The 20,535-nt window shown below is 34.7% G+C and overlaps 1 protein-coding gene across 11 annotated transcripts in view; it reads left to right on the top strand.

The window, feature by feature from the left end:
- HACE1 (HECT domain and ankyrin repeat containing E3 ubiquitin protein ligase 1) overlaps window positions 1-20,535 on the top strand; it is an 86,493-nt gene that overhangs the window by 25,899 nt on the left and 40,059 nt on the right. For 7 of the 11 annotated variants that reach the window (XR_009453450.1, XR_009453449.1, XM_059700841.1 and 4 more), the window contains 5 exons: window positions 5,090-5,172; window positions 9,454-9,550; window positions 10,382-10,483; window positions 11,188-11,294; window positions 16,009-16,255. Coding sequence is in view for 9 of the 11 variants with exons in the window: in XM_059700841.1 (XP_059556824.1) it covers window positions 5,090-5,172; window positions 9,454-9,550; window positions 10,382-10,483; window positions 11,188-11,294; window positions 16,009-16,255 (636 nt within the window). In the remaining 2 variants the exon portion in view is untranslated. The remainder of the gene's footprint in view (window positions 1-5,089; window positions 5,173-9,453; window positions 9,551-10,381; window positions 10,484-11,187; window positions 11,295-16,008; window positions 16,256-20,535) is intronic. The other 4 variants (XM_059700839.1, XM_059700844.1, XM_059700842.1 and 1 more) reach the window with 2 other exon arrangements.

The following is a 20,535-nucleotide window of genomic DNA, read 5'->3' on the forward strand; positions in this document are numbered from 1 at the left end:
TTGCTGTCACTCCAGCATCTAGAGTTGTACCTAGTACATAATAGACATTGAAATTTTTGTTGAAAGATGGATGTACTAGTCAAATGCAGTACCATTTTGATCTTTTTTCCTGCCTTTTTCTTTCCATTTCTGAGTGTCACTTTTTTCTTTTGTACCTTTAAGTGAAATGAATATTTATAGTGCTGATTCTTATAAAAGATCATGTTTGATTTGTTTGTATTGCTGGACATCTTTGCTTTTGAGAATCCCTAGGGGTTTTAGTAGTTGAATCTATAATTTATTCTCTTTGATTATGTTTTTGCCTTATACTTCTATATAGCTTAAAATTTTTAAGTAGTATTGTTTCTTCAAATGCTTTTATGTATTTATTTAATAAATAGTTTCATCTACCTGAGTTTTACTAGTTACGAAGTTATTTTATCCTTTGTGTATATAGACTGGAAAATTTTTTTTAAACTGTGATTTAGGTCCTGGCCATGGGCATTGCTCAGTGGTTAGAACATTGGCCCATGCACCGAAGGGTTTGAGGTTCAATTCCTGGTCTCAAGGGCACGTACCCGGATTGCAGCTTTGCCAATTGATGTGTCTCTCTCACATCAATGTCTTTCTCTCTTCCCCCCACCCCCCTTTCACTCTCTCTAAAAAAACCAGTGGAAAAAATATCCTCGTATGAGGATTAACAAAAAAACAGTGATTTAGGGTCTTTGTGACTTTCTTGCTCCTTGTCCCATTAAGCCATTTAATTGATAATTGAATTCTGCATTAGACGTTCTTCTCCTATTTCAGAGCTTTTACAAAAAGAAATCTGTAAACTTTTTAATAACAAATATTGATGACTTTTCACTCATTTCAGTGCTGCAAGGTGATTTTTTTTTTTATTCATTAAAGTTTCTTTTTTTTCTTTATTCATTAAGGTATTACATATGTGTTCTTATGCCCCGATTGTGCCCCCCCTCAACTCCCCCCCCCCCCGCCCCCGGCTCATGCCCCCATCCCCTTGTGTCTCTGTCCATTGGTTAGACTTTTATGCATGCATACAGGTCCTTTGGTTGATCTTTCCCCCTTACCCCCACGGCCCCCTACCTTTCTTCTGAGGTTTGATGGTCTGATCGATGCTTCTCTGACTCTGAATCTGTTTTTGTTCATCAGTTTATGTTGTTCATTATATTCCACAAATGAGTGAGATCATGTGGTATTTATCTTTCTCTGACTGGCTTATTTCACTTAGCACAATGCTCTCCAGTTCTATCCATGCTATTGCAAATGGTAAGATTTCCTTCTTTTTTACCGCAGTGTAGTATTCCATTGTGTAGATGTACCACAGTTTTTAATCCACTCATCTGCTGATGGGCACTTAGGCTGTTTCCAAATCTTAGCTATTGTAAATTGTGCTGCTATGAACATAACGGTACATATATCATTTCTGATTGGTGTTTCTGTTTTCTTGGAATATATTCCTAGAAGTGGGATTACTGGTTTTTCTACTTCTTCAATTGCCAGTGATCATTTCTTTCACACCATTAGCAATATTAGCACTCTTGATGGCCTCTTTATGTTTTAAAATTGTGCTAATCACCCATTTCACTAGCAACAGAAGCAAATAAGACAACACAAAAAAACAAAACCCCAAAAACCAAAATCCACAAAAATATTCATAGCATTATTTCCTGAGATGTTAGTGCTAAACTACTCATACTAGTGCTTTCTCTCCTTTGTAGCCTGAGAGAAGCTTTTCAACAACCAAGACACCCCCGTCTCTCTCCCCTTGAACAACTTGGTTGAGAACCAAATTGTTTAAGATGGGAGCCACTCGAAAACCCAGGTTTGACTAATGTTAGTCTAATGGCTAAGTTGTTAAGCTCTACAATATAAATAAAAATAGAGAAATATTATAAAAAGAATATGGTTTTAGCATCATTTAAAAAGTAAACACCAATAGTTGGCTAGGCAGTTATCCAATAGGGAATTATTAGGTCATCTATGATTAATGTAGCTTATGAAGATATGCCAAATTAGTCATAATCTATTTAGTAATCTGAATTCAGAAAAATTAAAACTTCTGCTTTTTGATAAATAGCATAATGGTTATGAACCTGGGCTTAGGTTTTAATTCCTGCTTCCCTATTTATTTGTGTGTTGGGTACACATTATTTGACCCCTTTGAGACTCAGTTTCCTGCTTGCAAAAGTGGAGAGAATATTGACTTCCTCACAGGATCTATTAAATGAAATGATAACCTTAATCAATGAGGAAATTTAAAAAATAAATAAATGAAATTATAAATGCTTATTAGTAGTGTCCAGGCACATGTTAAGGTGATTAATATTATTATATCATTAATTAGTTTTAACATAATTTTTATGGATGTTTAATTTGTTTTATTAATAATTACTTTATTTCAGCTTCTCTCTGGATTGCTAGGTTTTAATTGCATATTATATATATTTGATATATTTGCTTTCATCTCTTCTGAGCTTTTTGAGAGTTTATTGTCTGTAACTTCTGTCATAGTAAAACAGTATTATGGCTATCCATCACCCATTTTGGGGATTATACAGAGAACTTCTAGGTCAAAAATAAAAAAGGGATAAACCATGATCAAAAGGCTTAAATAGGCCTTATCTTATAAAATGACCCAAATGCTTCTTCTTCTTCTCTTTGAAAGCGGTACTAAACCACTGTGCCCAGTTTAAAGGAATTCTATAGCTGATTATAAAGTTTTACGTAATATTTCTATTATATTACATAGATTATATGGATTTTAGAATTTCTCTTGGGATAGATGTAAATTCAAAGAGCAAGATGTGAATAGTAGATTTTAAAATATTTTTATCAAAACCTTTGTAATAATAATAGTCCATTAAATCATCAGTCTTCTTTGTCAAGTCATGATCACCAGGCAACAATATTCAACTCTTTCACCTTTTCTTACGATATCTATTTCCAAAGAACATGCTTCCTCTGGTCTTTCTCAATTCATGACTTTTAAATATCTCTGGATCAATTCTTGTTATGGTGCATGAGGGTTTAGCTCATTTAAATCCTCTTCCCATTCCCTCTTTTCCCCAATTTCTAACATTAATTATATCACAGATTTTGCTTAGACAGTATTAGTTGTATATATAGTTGGGTAAATATTGTTTATTGCTGAGTCAAGTAGTGAACTATAACAACATTTTCTACCTAGGGGACTAGTTTTCTTAAAATTGACTTTGCTCAATTTTCTTTTTATTAATCAATAATTCTTCCTATATACTTCTACAAAAATATGAGCTGAGAGGTATCTCAGGACTGTTTTCTACAAAGACAGATTCATTAGATAATATCAGTTTTATTCTTCTTCTCTAAACCTGGAAATTGCTTGTTCTCTCCTGTGTTTGATCTCCAGTACTCTGGATTCCACATCTTACTATATTTTAGTGTAGTCCCTTGTTTTGGAGGAGAATATGCTCCAGTAGCTTCTTGAGAAAGGTACATTGGAGGTAAATTTTTTTGAAATCTTACTAGCATATAGGTGAACATATTTTGTGTGTGTGTGTTTTAATTTAAAATTGTGTATTTGAATGATAGTGTGGCTAGCTAAAGAATTCTATGTTGGAAGTCATTTAACTTGCAATTTTCAAGGCATTTTATCTTTTAGATTCCAGTGTTGCTGTTAATGCCAGTCTGATTTCTCATTATCTCTGGAATCAAATTTCCTCAGTATTGTGAAATTTCACTTTGATGGAACCTTTTGAAAGCCTTTTAATATATTAGACTGGGTACTTGGTGAGCCTTCTTTGTGTGTTTCTTTCGATTGATTTTAGAGAGAGAGGAAGGGAGAGGAAGAGAGAAACATTGATGTGAGATAGACACATTGATTGATTGCCTCCTGTATGCACCCCAACCAGGCAGGGATGGAACCTACAACTCAGGTACGTGTCCTTGACCGGGAATTGAAGCCGAGACCCTTTGGTGGGCAGGCTCTAACCACTGAACACACCGGCCAGAGCTATAGTCTTATTATTTTACTACCATTGCACTAGGTTTTAGAGCAGCATGAAAGATGAACATGTGTGTTCAACCCAGAAGTAATATTATACAGTCTAATTCCAAAAACTTTCAAGTTTTTTGTGCATTTTTTTTTTTTTGCAGGAGAAATTCAAATGAGGATCATAGGAATATAACCAGACTCTGTTTTATAAGGTTTTCAGGCGAGCCTTGCCCAATCCCTAATCAAAAGATATGTATTCTTAAGATTTTATATTAGCTTACTTTTTGTTAATATTAGTCAGATGGTTGCACAAGAAAAGCTTAGAGGACAGAGTACATTTGAATGGTGATCAGAAAAACTGAGTCAGTATTGGCTGCTGTTAGCAACAAAAAACTTAGCTTTTTAGCATTTTGTACTTTACCAGTTATGCTCTTTGACTTTGAGAGATTTATAGCTCTGGTTCCTATTTTTTAAAATATGTTTTTATTGATTTTTAGAGAGAGAGGAAGAAAGAGGGAGAGGGAGATAGAAATATCAATGAGAGCGAAACATCTTTGGCTGCCTTCTGCATGCCCCTATTGGGGATCAAGCCCGCAACCCAGGCATGTGCCCTGACCAGGAATCGAACTGGTGACCTCTTGGTGCGGGGGTCGATGCTCAACCACTGAGCCAAACCGGCTGGGCTGGTACCTATGTTTTTCTTTTTAGAGGCAAAAAAAACATGTTTTTTAAATTCAAATATTTAGAGCAGCACTGTTCAATTTACTAGCCATATATGGCTGTTTAAAATAAAATTAAAATTTAGTTCCTCAGTTATATTAGCCAAATTTAAAGTCCTTGGTAGCTACATGTGTCAGTTGTTTAGAGCTTTCCCAGGTTAGCACAGTTTATATTGCATTGACAATTCCACATATATTGTATAGTGCCTGAGAGACCCAGAGAGCTTATCAAAAATTGAATTTGTTCAGCCATCATAATTGTCATGTTCCTACTCATTCTTTAAAGCTTCAAGTTGTGGCAAGAATTTTTCTTATATGGATTGAAATTGTGATAATTGTGTCTTTGTTTGACTTTTCTGGTCTACTTTTAATTGTTTTGTTTTTTTTTCCTCCCTAGACAGTGCAATGCTTGCTAGACAGTGGTGCTGATATTAACAGGCCAAATGTATCAGGAGCCACTCCATTGTATTTTGCTTGCAGGTATGAGATTTTATATTTCCAAACACAAACATTTCTGTATATTTTCTAAGGCTCTCTTGTTTTTTTCATTAATACTATGCTGTCTTTTAAGATGAAGTATATAGCATTATGGTTGTTACTTAACCGCATGAGGAAAAATATTTTCTATTATATTGCCAGTGTTTTTATATGGTGTAAGTGGAGCTTTTGATATCTTTGATTATTCAATTTTATATTAATTACTTATTAACTAATGAGAAAAGACATAATCCACTAATTTTCCTAGTTGTCTTTATTAAGTTCCAGGTCAATTCCAATGGGATAAGCTATTAAAGTATGTCTTGGTCCACAGTTCTGTATTTGCTTTCTCTGGATTTGTAAATTTAAAAAAATTTCTTTTGAATCATTATTTTTTTTTAATGTTTTTTTTATTGATTTTTTACAGAGAGGAAGGGCGAGAGATAGAGAGTTAGAAACATCGATCAGCTGCCTCCTGCACACTCCCCACTAGGGATGTGCCGACAACCAAGGCACATGCCCCTGACCGGAATCGAACCTGGGACCCCTGAGTCCGCAGGCTGACGCTCTATCCACTGAGCCAAACCGGTTAGGGCTTGAATCATTATTGTTAGATATTAAATTCTGCACTAAGTTATTTTTGTACTATGTCTTGGTTCATTTTCTTAAAGCACTTATTTTGTTCATTGATTCATTTATATAATTAGCAACATTTAGTTAGCACTCGCTATTTGCCATCCATTATTATAGCATTAGTGATACAGTAATAAATATACCTCAGTCCTTATGGAGGTAGCAATATAATAATTATACACATACACCTTTCCCCCCCCCCATGCACACACACACACACACACACACAAACACGCACGCACACAATGTTATATTAATGTAGTTAGCAGTTAGGAACAGTTCACAATACACTAGTGATTCTTCCCTTTGGTTTAGATTATATGAATTATTATATTTATTTAGGCTCTTAAATTCAAATATAGAGCTCTCCAAAAAGCTCTTCTTTTCTTTATTTTTTGTTTTTGTTTTATAACATTTTATTGGATATTTATTTTAGACTGAAAGACCTGCTTTTCTTCTTGTTTAGCTTCTCTTTAGGATTTTTGATGTTACTTTGATCAGACTGATTCAAATCATCATCGAACAACTTTGAATTATAATACAAGGACTTTGGATCTCTAGACTAGATCTTATCTGAATTTAGTTATTTTCTAAAATTATTCTTAAGAAAACCAGTTACTTCCATAGTATTTTGAGTTTATGAATAATATCATTGTTTGATTCCGTGAAATCATATTCTATCTTGAGGGGTTGTTTCTAGATAAGACCTTTCTTTGAAGGTTCAGATTTGAAATGTCCACTTGCCTGATTTACACCATCATTTGAAAGTTTCATAAAATGTCAAATGTCACCATGTCCAAAATACAGGTTTCTGATTTTCCTTTTCAAACCTCCTCCAGTTTTTCTAATCTCAGTCATCGGAACCCATATCCTTTCAGTTTAAACCAGAAACTAGGTCATCGTTTTTTTGTTTTTTGTTTTTTTAAAAATATATTTTATTGATTTTTTACAGAGAGGAAGGGAGAGGGATAGAGAGTTAGAAACATCGATGAGAGAGAAACATCGATCAGCTGCCTCCTGCACACTCCCCACTGGGGATGTGCCCGCAACCAAAGTACATACCCTTGACCAGAATCGAACCCAGGACCTTTCAGTCCGCAGGCTGACGCTCCATCCACTGAGCCAAACCAGTCAGGGCAGGTCATTGTTTTTTATATCTTTCTTTCTCTGACCCTCCACTTGGAATTAGTCAGTTCTATAAATTCCACCTTCAGAATATCTTCTGAATCTCTTTATTCAAACTCACTGAAACCACTTTGGTTAGAGTTGTTACCTCTTATCTAGAGTACTGCAGTAGTCTCATAAGTGGTTTTTCTGATTCTTCTTTCTCTTCCACTGTTCTTTCCTCAGTTGCCAAAGTGACCTTTAAAAAATGAATTAGTCTTGTCACTTTGTGTTTAAACCCTGTATTTAAAACTTTTCAGTGCCTCTTTGTTATATTTCAAATAAAATCTAATCTGCATTCACCCGTGAGACCTGCATGGTCTGACCCCTACTTGGCTCACTCTGCTTTGGTTGCACTGGTTCTCTTTGAGTTCCCCAAACTCAGCTGACTCTTTCCAGCAGGCTAGTCTACATGCTATTTGTTTTTCCTGAAAATGTCTTCCCTAGGCTTCGTTTTTTTCCTTTTTTAAATATATTTTTATTGATTTCAGAGAGGAAGGAAGAGGGAGAGATAGAAACATCAATGATGAGAGAGACTCATTGATTGGCTGCCTCCTGCACGCCCCCCACTGGGGATCGAGCCCGCAACTGGGCATGTGACCTTGACCGGAATCGAATCTGGGACCCTTGAGTCCACAGGCTGACACTCTATCTACCGAGCCAAACCAGCTAGGGCTCCTAGGCTTCCTATATGGCTGACTCCTTCATGTCACTGCTTAACTGTTACTTTGTAGAAAGGCAATTCCTCACCAATCCAAGTAAGCCTCTCCCCAAATTTTCTATCATATATATGGCATATTTGCTTGTTTACAGTGTATCTCCCCTACTAGACCGAAAGCTCAGTGAAAGCAAGAATTTTGCCTATTTTATTCACCACTTTATAGTCAATGTGTAGTACAGTGCTTTCTGCTGAAATGCTTAGTAAATGTCTTGAATGAATCACTATAATTACATGTCTGAAAGTATCTTATATAGAACAATGCCATGTATAATAGTAAAATATAAGTATACTAGAGGCCTGGTGCATGGATTCGTGCAATGGTGGGTCCCTTCACCTGGCCTGTGGGGATTGGGCTGAAACCTACTCTCCAACATCCCCTGAGGGGGTTTCAAATTGCGAGAGGGCAGTTCTCGAGTGATGCACCCCACAGCACCCCAGAATTAGGCTCCCTCCTTTCTGGTTCCGGGGTGGGTCACTCGAGAACCACTGCTGCCAAGTCACTGCAGCTCAGCAGCTCCCATATTGAGTGTCTGCCCCCTGGTGGTCAATATGCATCATAGCTACCAGTCAGACAGTTGGACGGTCACTTAGCCTTTTATATATATAGATAGATTAGTATTGTACAGAACTGGGCTATTTATATAGTTAGTCTAAGCATAGGGATATGGTTAAAGAATTTTTTAGAAGTACTTTCTGCTAGTATTATATTCTCATCAAGTTTTATTTATTTATTTTTATTCATTGATTTGAGAGAGAGAGAGATTTATTGTTCCACTTATTTATGTATTGGTTGCTGACCGGAGAATGAACCTGCAACGTTGGTGTATCAGGATGATGTTCTACCCAATTGAGCTACCCTGTCAGGGCCCCATCATTAAGTTGTTTTTGTTTTTTTAATTCTTACCCAAGGATGTGTTTTTATTGATATTTTAAGAGAGAGAGGAAGGCGGGGGGAGGAGAGAGAGAGAGAGAGAGAAACATCAATGTGAGAGAGAAATATCAATTGGTTGCCTCCCGTATGTGTCCCTACCAGAGATTGTGCCCTAGGTATGTGCCCTTACCAGGAATCGAACCCATGACCTTTTGCTGTATGGGATGATGCTCCAACCAATTGAGCCACCTGGCGAGGGCATCACTAAGTTTTTTGTTGTTGTTGTTAATCCTTACCCAAGGATATTTTTTCCATTGATTTTTTAGAGAGGGGTAGAGACAGAAAAACATCGATGTGAGAGAAACACATAGATTGGTTGTCTCCTGCATGTGCCCTGGTGCAAGGGATCAAGCCTGCAAACAAGCCTTGACCAGAATAGAACTTGTGACTCTTCAGTCTGTAGGCCAATGTTCTAACTACTGAGCAAACCAGGTAGGGTGGCATCACTAAGTTTTAACCTAGCAAACATTGGATCTCTTTGAACAAAGATTTTTAAGCAAAACTGGTTAGAGTTGAGAAGGAAGTGACTGGAAGAAAGAAACCAAAGCATAGTCTTCAGTAGCAGTTATTTGTCCCAAAATATTATGATTTATTATAGGTAATATGTCTCAAGTTCAATACTCATATTTAATAGGTCATTTTCTTACCTACATAGTGAAAGTATGACTTAACATTGAGAAATGTTTTCCTGATTGTTGACGATGTAGTTCAGATCTTCCTCTCAATTCTTAAAAATTCTTAATCCTCGTTGATTCATATTAACTGTCCATAATTCATAGAGAAAGACTTTAAATTAAAAAAATTATACTTTTAACTTGTTTCTTTTTCTGTACAGTCATGGTCAGAGAGACACAGCACAGATTCTTCTATTACGAGGAGCCAAATACCTGCCAGATAAAAATGGAGTAACCCCTCTGGATTTATGTGTACAAGTATGTTGTTAATATATATTCTTAGCCCCTTATTTTATAATAGAAGGAAACTGATAAAATAACGTTTTTTCTCAAATGAGAGTGTGGGTACAAAGATTTTTATTCTGTAAAGAATATGCTCTTTAAAAGGAACAGTGATATAAGAAATATATATTGGTGTTTATGACACATGAGCTTCTAAGACCCTTGGGTTCTCCAGAATGTAAGAATGTCTTTTTTTATATTAATGAGATGACTGGTGGCTGAAAGCCCTTAGATAGCTTCAGGATGTGGGCTGGTTGCCAGAGGAGCCAACCATGGGATTAGAGGGCAGCTTCTTCTCCTGTTTTGGGGAGGGGAGAGGACCTGGAGCTTGAAATCAGTCACTGATGATCAATAATTTAATCAATCATGCCTATATAAAGGAACTTTCCTAAACACCCTAATCAGTGAGGTTCTCAGAGAGTTTCTGGGTTGGTGAATATGTTAAAGTGCTGGGAGGATGACATGCCCAGAGAGGGCATGGAAGCTCTGTGCTCCTTCCCATATACCTTGCCCTATGAATCTCTTCTATTTGGCTACTCCTGAGTTGTACTCTATATAATGAACAGGTAATAGTAAAGTGTTTCCCTGGATTCTGTGAGCTCTTCTAGCAAATTATCAAAAATTACCAAACTCAAAGAGGAGTTGAGGAACTTCTGACTTACAGCTGTTTAGTCAGAGTGTAGGTGGTCTGGACTTGTGATTGACTGACTTCTGAAGTGTGAACCAAGCTCCTTATCTGGGTTGTCTATACATTTTCCTTTAGGAACTTTGTTTTTAAAGCTAGATAATTTTAAATATATTTTTTAGGGTGGATATGGAGAGACCTGTGAAGTATTAATTCAGTATCACCCTAGGCTTTTCCAGACAATTATTCAAATGACACAGAATGAAGATCTCCGAGAAAACATGGTAATGTAATTGTGCTAGTAGCCTGTAAATGAACAAGCTTTATGCATGCTTAACATATATGGCAATTTACAAATGTGTTTCTTAATCATATTATTATAAATATTTATATTGTTATTTATAATGTATATTACAAATATATGAATAATGTAATTATGTATATATTATAATAATTTATTATAATGAATATTTTAATATTTGTAATAAATTTATCTTCATTATAGGATAATTATGAATTATATAATAATTAATAAACTTTGTGCTAATATTTGGCCCTATGAATCTTCTTTCCCCTGGGTCTTTGGTTTCTCCTAAAGATAACTAGAATATTCCCCATAGTTAGAGGAAAAAAATCTAAGGAATATCATGTTATGATTGGTAATCACTACTTTACTGAGCTCTGTATTTAGAATAGCTCTATTCTTTGAAAAATTGCAGCATTTATATTGCTTTTAAATTTTAGAATTAAATTTCTATAAATAAACTTGGTGATTTCTGTTTCTATTTTTTTATTGCTTTCTTGGTGATTTTGAGCAAAGATTTTAGGTCATCTTATCTCTATATTAGCTTGTGAATTTATGCAAGGCAAAATAACTGTAAAGGACTTGATTTCAGCTAATTGGCTTGGGGATACTTATTAAACTAATAGGTACTTAATTTCTTGATAAAGTTTATATAATTGCATTTTTTATTTGTAAAAAATTTAGTTACGGCAAGTTCTAGAACATTTGTCTCAGCAAAGTGAAAGCCAGTACCTAAAGATTTTAACAAGCCTTGCTGAGGTTGCCACAACAAATGGTCATAAACTGCTTAGGTAAGTGTTTCAAAATATAAACAGATCAATAGTAACAATATCTGTCAGCTTTTAGGCATTTCTGGGAATAGTTTATTTTGTTGGATGCCTTTTGTCAGTGGTAAGATGTTCTAAAAATTTGCTGACACATCCTCGTGTGTTTTGTTTTAAAGAACCAGAGCAATCAACTTTTACTAAGGAGACTTTAGTTTCCATAAAGAGGTAAAACTAGGGACTTAAGTGGATTTGGACATATGTGTCTAGAATTTTACAACATGATTGCTTAGAACAGTCATGTAAGTAAAATGTGCAGTAAGAAGAATCAAGAAAGCAATTGAGGAATCTTGATAACTAATATGTAAAACTGGGTATACGCCAGTGTTTAACCTCTCAGTGCTCCCTAATGATTCCTTATAAAATTTTCTCCTTGAACTCTCCCCCTTTCCAGTCCTTTATTCCTTCCAAAAATTATGTGGTTCTCAGTCTATGGAGTTAATGCCTTTATAGTTTTTGCATTTATATATATTACATTTTCCTATAACTACACTTCTTTGTATGTTGTTAGCTACTCCAATTAGGAATAAACAGCCATTTAGGAATGGTTAATGTGTTATTTTGTAGCTTACAAATTTAGTCCACTTCTAATTTGGATAATTTCCACTTTGTAATATTCTTTTCACTTCTATTCTTAATACATTAATAGTCTTAATAGGTCATGGTCTTCTCTGACCTCGGTTAGTTGCAACCAGACTTCTTCCTCCCAGCTACATTTTGCTTCTATAAGTCAGCTACATTTTGAAATCCATTATGTTACCCTTTTCTTCTGTCTTTCTTCACACTTTCCATATACTTCAGACCAGAATCACATTCTCTACTATTTACTCAAAAGGATCTTTGCTAGGTCACCTTCTTGTGTTCTTTCAGCCGTTAAGTGTTTCTTCAGTACTTTCATTCAGTATACCAGTTGATAATTTTTAAAATCTATTTTTATCTCTGAGACTACTTTAGACTCTGTAAGAGTCATTGAATTCCAGCTTGACATAATGCTCTCTTTTTATTTAGTCATTTCCATTAATCCATTTATTGGATGAGGACTTCCTAAGATTCAGGCATACTAAATAAAAGCATTTACACCAGACTCAGGCGTAAATCCAGACATCACCATTTACTGTGATCTCAGCAAGTAACTTTTCATAGTTTCCCCATCATCTACCCATTTGTCTAATACTTAATTTTTTTCAAAATCTGTTTTTATTGATTTTAGAGAGAGAGGAAGGGAGAGGGAGAGAGAGAAACATCAATGAAAGAAACATTAATCATGCCCTAACTGGTTTGCCTCAATGGATAGAGCGTCAGCCTGCTGACTGAAGGGTCCCGGGTTCGATTCCAGCCAAGGGCATGTACCTTGGTTACGGGCACATCCCCAGTAGGGGGTGTGCAGGAGGCAGCTGATCGGTGTTTCTCTGTCATTGATGTTTCTAACTCTTTGTCCCTCTCCCTTCCTCTCTGTAAAAAAATCAATAAAATATATTAAAAAAAAAAAAAAAAGAAACATCAATCAGCTGCCTCCTGCACACCCCCCTACTGGGGATGGAGCCCAAAACCCAGGCATGTGCTCTGACCAGGAATTGAACCAGTGACCTCTAGTGCATGGATGATGCCCAACCAACTGAGCCACACTGGCCAGGGCCATCTAATACTTATTTTTCAGTGCCTACTATCCACCAGACCATCTTCTAGGTGCTCGTGAAAAATACAGACAAGATCTCTCCCTATGTTTAATTTACAGTCCAATCAGGATTTTATTTCCTTTTTGGAAAATGATAGCAAATGTCTTAATGAATTGTAGTAAGAATGAAATAGTAAGGTGCTTTGAAGTGCCAGGCACATATAGAGGAGATGACGGTGATAATAGTCTTGATGATATAAATGGAAAATGCTAGAGATAATGATGATTGTTTTAAATACCCCCATAATACCTTTAACCTATTTTCCTACATTAGAAAATTTATTTGTTTTTTCTATCTAAATCTTTGTCCCATTTCTTCTTCAGTAATCAGAAAACATTTATGTTTTTATGTATATGTGTATGTTTTTATTTTAAGTTCATCTTTACAACTTATTAAGTAGGTACTAAGCTAAGGAACATTCACATGCATTGTTTTACTTAAACCTCATAGTAACCTTCTAATTTAGATATTGTTATCTCTGTGTTACCTATAAGAAAATTGTGAAGTTCACTGATATGCCAAGCTAATACATAGAAGATGCAGGATTCATACACTTGCTTATAAAAAGCAGATTCTAGATTTCAATCTAGCTCTTAAAAGCAACAAGGTTAGTGAAACAGGGGAAGCAGGGTAGGAAAAAGCGATCTAGTGCCAGTACAAGTTTTAAAGCTACTTTGCTAAACTGTACTGTCTGTACTTAAATACTACTCTTAAAATGCTTTATAGAATATGTCATGGCGTTTGTTGGGATTATTAGTGAATTGCTACTGTTTTGAGTACACTAGTTTCCTTCTGTGTTTCTCCTTTATTCTCCTATCACTACCATACTCACAACACTTATTATCTACACGAAGCAGTTCTGCAGCACCAGCTGGGTGTCCTACAATGGATTTATTATTATTTTTAAATATGTGTTTATTGATTTTTAGAGAAGAAGGGAGAGGGATGGAGAGATAAGAACATCGATGAGAGAGAAACATCATCTATTGGCTGCCTCCTGCATGCCCTCTGCTGGGATTAAGCCTGCATGTGCCCTGACTGGGAATCAAACTGGTGACCTCTTGGTTCCTGGGTTGACACCCAACCACAAAGCCACACTAATGGGGCTGGATGTCCTACAATTTAAATCAATTTTGACACTGTCTACCTGGTGATAGCATCAGTTCCCAAGGTTAAGGGCTCAGTCCCACAAGGCTCCCCTCCCCCACTTAAGATGTTAATCCCAAGTAGTAGGTCCCCATAACTTCCGTTTGACTTGACTGCAAAGCTGAGGTTCTGATGACCTTCCCCCCTGGGATTGGATTATTTCCTAGAACAGCTCACAAATTCAAGGAAACACATTTGCTGATTTATTAAAGGCTATGAGAAAGGATAGAGATGAATAGCTAGATAAAGAGATACTTAGGGCAAGGTCTGGGAGAGTCCTGAGCACAGGAGCTTCTGTCCCCATGGAGTTGACTTACATCATCCTTCTGGTACATGGATGTGTTCACCAACCTGGATGCTTCTTAAACCCCATATGTTTTGGCTTTTTATGGAGGCTTTGTCACATAGGCATGTGAAACATTAACATTACATCCAGCCCCTCTCTTCTCTCTGGAGGATGGGTTTGGGGTGAGGGGGGCTGAAAATTCTAATCATGGCTTGGCCTTTCTTGTGACCAGCTTCCATTCTATCCCACAGCCCACCAAGAGTCACCTCAGTAGAACAACAGACAGTGCTCTCACCCAGGAAATTCCAAGAGATTTAGGGTTTCTGTGTTAGGAATTGACATCAGAGACCAACTATTAGAACAAAAGATGCTCCTAGTGCCCCAACCACTTAGGAAATTATAAGGGTTTTAGGAACTCCCCAGGAACTGGGGGCAGAGACCAATAGATATATTTACTATTATCTCACAGCTACCAAGGTAGATTCTTAAGAGAATCTTAAATACAAATTATTTCCCCCTTCCAATTTATGTTTAATAATATTAAAATTAAAAAAATTTAAATTACAATTGATATTTAATATTATATTATGTTTAATGGTATTTTTGCAGTTTGCCTTTCATTTATTCATTTGTGAATCATTTTGTGTTTCTTAACCCCAAGGTGATGTAATTTCGGCCATTTACTTTAATAGAAATTTTAATTAAGAAAATAAATATATATTAATTAGTGATAATTGAGATGTTATTTAGCGCACTTTTGAAAAATGAATAGCCTTTTGTCTAACTGATTCTAGGAGTATTTGATAAACATAATAAATATTTCCTGAGGGCCTTTTCACACATATTTTATTTCATTAAATGAGTTATCTTCCTATATATTTGTGATTGAGGTAACGATAGTTAACAATGTGTAAATGAACAGAGAAATCACAACCTTTGCTAAGTAAGACACTGACTGGAGGTGTACTCTCATAAAAACCTAAGGTGGTAGGTAGTGCTTTAAGTTAGGAAACTAATTTTGAAACTTTTATATTGAGACCTAGTGGCTTGAAAAGAAATTATTTTATGATCAACTGAGAAGAGTATGGTGAAGTTTGGGTTTTATAATTTTCTTGTATCATACAAAAGAGAGATTTCACCGGTTGGAAAGTGAAAAAATAGCATTTTTTTAGACCAATTAGCTTGGAAGAAGTTTAAACTAGGTAAAGTAATATAAAATTATTAGGCTATATTAATAGTTGATAATTTTAAGATTCCATTGTAAGAAAATACTTCTTACCTTAAGATAACTCCAGATTAGGTACTTAAAACAAATATTTATATATTTTATGCTTTGACCATTGGTTATATTCTGGTGACTTAAAAATTAATAATTTGTTTATATGCAATTGAAGTAATATATATTTGGTATCTTCCTGTTAAAACATTCTGTTCTCTGTTAAGACAGGAAAGGAATTTTACTGGTTAAATTATGAAACAGATGGCCAATTCATGAAAATGTTTTAAAATAGGTATTTTAAAATGTAATTTGTTTTATTCCATCTAATCTTTTCATATTTTAATTTTTTTTTAGCCTGTCTAGTAATTATGATGCTCAAATGAAGAGCCTTTTAAGGATTGTGAGGATATTTTGTCATGTCTTTCGAATTGGTCCTTCCTCTCCCAGTAATGGAATCGATATGGGCTACAACGGGAATAAAACACCAAGAAGCCAGGTGTTCAAGGTCAGAAAAATATATGACGTTGTTATGAAGATAGACGTAAAAGAGATGAATTTGACAAAGCATGCTTTCATTAATCAGAAACCTCATACACAGGACGTAAGTTTGGTTCATACCTGTATCACTTTTTAAGTTAGGACACACCTTCCTCCTTTCATCTCTGTTTAATCAACAGCAAGTCTTAATTGGTGAGCTTTTATATTTTTCTTACAAGTAAACTTTTAATTCCTTTAGTGTTTTATTCTAAGGGTAAAGATATTTAATGTTAAACATGACCAAATCTAATTTTTAATCTTTTAAGGTGGCATATGCATCCATTATGTTTTTTAAAAAATATTACTTATTCAGAAGGAAAGAAACTGTTGAGTTTTTATTTAGATTTTATTATTATGTGTGTATATGTTTTCAAAGTAAATTTACTTTCAGTTACTGGGTACCAACAGTTAATTCTTGGGATCACTTCAAGGAAGAATCATTGAGATATGTATTTTGTTAAACATTTTGTATTGCTTCAGTTGCTCCTGTTATATAAGCACATTTATGGATGGAATCCTTGGAAGAATGATTCCATATAAAACCCAAGGCAGTGTTGCTACTCGTGTTAAATGATAATTTTATGAAGTAAACAAAAGGAACATGGCTGAAATTGCTATTATTAATGCTTTTTTATGGCATTATATTTTCAGGTAACTCAGATTTTGGATAAATGTGTAATTTAATAACTTTCCATGTTATTTTTTTAAAGTTATTTTATCTTAGGAAATTTTCATAGTATAAAATTTGCTTTTGGGTTCATAAAGACATATTTTTTTCAACAGTGTGTTGAGTATAAATATAGGTTCTCTATCCAAAAACTGATATACCGCTTTTATGTGCCACTTTCTCCAAAACGAGTTATGATTGACAGCTTCACTGTCTGTAAAAATCTGAAGTTAAATTAATGAGTTCTGCTAAATGATCCTTACATGGAAAATTTTGGCAGACACAAATAAGTGGTTTGTAAGCATTTTGACACTAGTAGATTCCTTAAAACTTAGAATAGGTCTGATAGCTTTTAGGAAGGTATGTATAAGTATCTCTACATCTATTTGTCTGCTTCAGGAGCTAGAGAGATCTCTCTCTCTCTCCCTTGCCTCCCTTTTTTTAAATTAGTATTGGAAAGAGATCTCACTTTTTTTCCCTCTTCTTTTTTCTTTCCCTATTGTGCCACCTCCTGGAAGAAGGAAGTTATGCATCTTATTGTAATTCAAATTTTGGCTTTTCACATACCACCACTTCCTTGAATATTAGGAGTGATAATTTATTGTCTGTGTAAAAATCTAATCTAAATTATTGATTCATAGTTTTTCCAATGCTGCTTTAAGTGAGTTTTACTGCTGAAGCATTCAATTTAAATGAAATTGTTCTTAATGTGCTCATGCTGTTAGTTACTGAATCTACCCCTGATTTTATTTTCTACTCATTCTTGCTACTCATTTACAATTATGAATAGAAAAATCAAATCATGTATAGATATGGTCACCATTATATTCACTATTTTCTGATTTTTTTGGTTAAAATTTGAATTTGCCATCTATTTGCTGATATCAGAAAATAAGTATGTGCTGAATATCTTCTCTGTAGGCATTAAATGCTTGTTAGTTTTTATATGTACCCAGTCAGTACATATATAACTGAGTAGAAAAAGATATTACTGTTTTTCTTTTAGTTTTTTTCACCATGGAATCCAGACTCTCTATTTTTATTGTATGTGTCAATTATATATATATTTATCTATTTTTTGTTGGTATTTTTATTTCTTTTTTAAGTCATTATTTTCTGCATTATTGACAACTACTTTTGCCTCTGATCACTTATTTTGTCTTAAATTTTGATCTGCCACTTTGTTAAAACATTTTTATTATAAAACTTAGCTCTCCACTTTAAGAATAAAAATAGAAGTTACATTGTCATTTATGTGTATAAGATCTCTTCATTGTGGGATGATTCAAGTTGTAAAAATCTTTAAACATTTGCCGAGTTGCTGTAATGTTAAGTTGGAAATATCATTTTAATTTTTACTACATTTTTCTAAGGTAGCAATTGATCCCCACTTTCTATTTCATTAACTAGGTACCATGTCCCTCTATTAAAATTAACTAACAGGTTTTCCATTAAAATGAATAGGTTTATAGGCCGTGTGTTTTTAGTAGGTGAAATTATTTAACATCCTGTTATTAGTTTTCTCATTTATCTTAGAAGTCCTTTAAATTTGTCTGAACACTTACCTAGTTTTTTAGTTTAAGAGATTTTTTCCTAGTGCCATGGAACTCTCGGAGCATCTGTAGGAGGAGGCAGTTCTGGTTTAGAAGAAGGGTGAGCATGGGCCAGAGATTTTAGGGTTCCTCAATCTTGATATGCTATTGTGAATAGTAAGCTGTGACTATTAACAGTATCATAGAAGTATAATTGGGAAAAATTGGAAGCCAAGAAAGATTGAGAAACTTTTAACTATAAAATCTTATCTTTTGTGTTGTGGCATTTGACATTATCAAGATGAGAATAGTCAGACTAACAAGAATCCAAGATACTATTAATGGACTTAGTAAAGTTAGTATTGCTTTCCTGTCAGATTTGTATCTCACTTTGGCCCGTGGATCTTGAAAAATTTCTAATTTTTCTGCAAGTTGGGATTACATATACAAATGTTTTAAAAATTATATATGATTGTCATTATTACTGTAGGGAGAATGTAATTCTGTGGTGAAGATCACTTAATAATTTGAAATGAAGCAATATTTCCACAGTGCCAAGAAGCCGGCTCATATTTTCCATAGTCATTAACTCATTTTTCAGTAGCAGTTGATCTGTACAGTGCTTTGTATTTTGTCTAATGTTTTTATCATTATGTATGAGTAGAGAAAGCATCACAGATATGGTTTACTTTTAATTTTTAAAATGTATTATAATCTTTTTGTCTGTGGCTGATACCACAGTTAGAAATTAAAAGTTATTTTCATAGCATTCTTTTGTGGTTGAGGAAGGAATTTTCTGCACAAATCTTTAAAGGGTTAGCTCCCTAAGTAAAACTACCTCAAGGTTGGGATTTTGTTTTAGTGCATGTGTGAATGAAAAATGAAAAGCTAGTAAAGAGAGAAAAGAAAGGCCTAAGATGATTTAACTACTCTTTTTCCCTCTTTTTCTCTTAAGTCTACGCTGTGTTCCTTTATTGAAAACTTTCTAGTTTTTTTAGTATTCTGGATTATTCAAATTTTGTCTTTCATTTTTGCACATTGTCTGTATTTGAAAATAAGATTGTGATAGGTTCAGGCTCAGTGCTCTCGTCTGCTTGAGCAGCAGGAATCATTTCCTGCCTTAGGCTCATCTCCATCCAATGGTTGATTTTCTAGGTTTTAGCAGTTCTCATTTAGAGGCTTATTATTCCTTTTTCCTTTTGTTTCAAACAGTTTTACATCATTACCACCTGTTCTTTCTGTTTTAGAAGTTCATTTTCTGATGTAAAGCTAAATAGTTTTGTTGACATAAGTTCTTTTCATCTTTTATAGCAGGTTAAATGTTTTGCTCATGAACTGAAACTATTGACTCAAACTTGAATCATGATTAGAATTAAAAACATTTTCAGTGATGCCCTGGGTGGGTGGCTCAATTGGTTGGAGAATCATCCTGTACACCAAAAGGTTGTGAGTTTGATTCCTGATCAGGGTATATGCCCAGATTGCAGGTTTGACCCCAGGTCAGGGCAAGTGTAGGAAACAACCCATCGATGTTTCTCTCTATTCCTCTCTTCTTCTCTCCCTCTCAAATCAAGAAACATATCTTCCGGTGAGGATTGAAAGAAAAAAAAAAAAGACATTTCATTGAAGGTATTATGTCAGTATTTGTGGCAGCCAGTTCTTTTGCCTGTTGTTTAAGCAGCTCAGGGACACTGAGTCTTCCAGCTGCAGTCTGTGCCTAATCATGGAAAGGCTCTTTGTGGGGAGGGGGGTGCTCATTTCAGCCTATAATTAGTTTCGCCTTTTGCTTACCTGTTTACCAAGTGCCTACTAATTAAATGCTTGCTGAATGAGTGAATTAGGTTTTTGTTAATGGTAGTGGGTGTTTTATTTTATTGTGTTTTCTGCTTTTTGGTTTAACTTTTAAAGTGGAGACTTAAGGGTGATTTAATTGTTTGTAAATTCAATAAATGAAATATTTTCAAAAAGAGAATGTTATGGAAACCTGGAGGAAGGCTAAAGATGTAGCAGAGGGATTTGTTAGATAATAGCTGGAAATAATTTTCTGGCAGAACAGGTTCTTTAAACATTTTCTAAGGTTCCAAATATGATTGCATAATCTCTTCCCACAGTGGTCTTTAAAAGTAATATTATTTATTTTAGTTG

The sequence above is a fragment of the Myotis daubentonii genome, chromosome 6, assembly GCF_963259705.1.
Source record: "Myotis daubentonii chromosome 6, mMyoDau2.1, whole genome shotgun sequence".
In the NCBI taxonomy this organism is placed as follows: Eukaryota; Metazoa; Chordata; class Mammalia; order Chiroptera; family Vespertilionidae; genus Myotis; species Myotis daubentonii.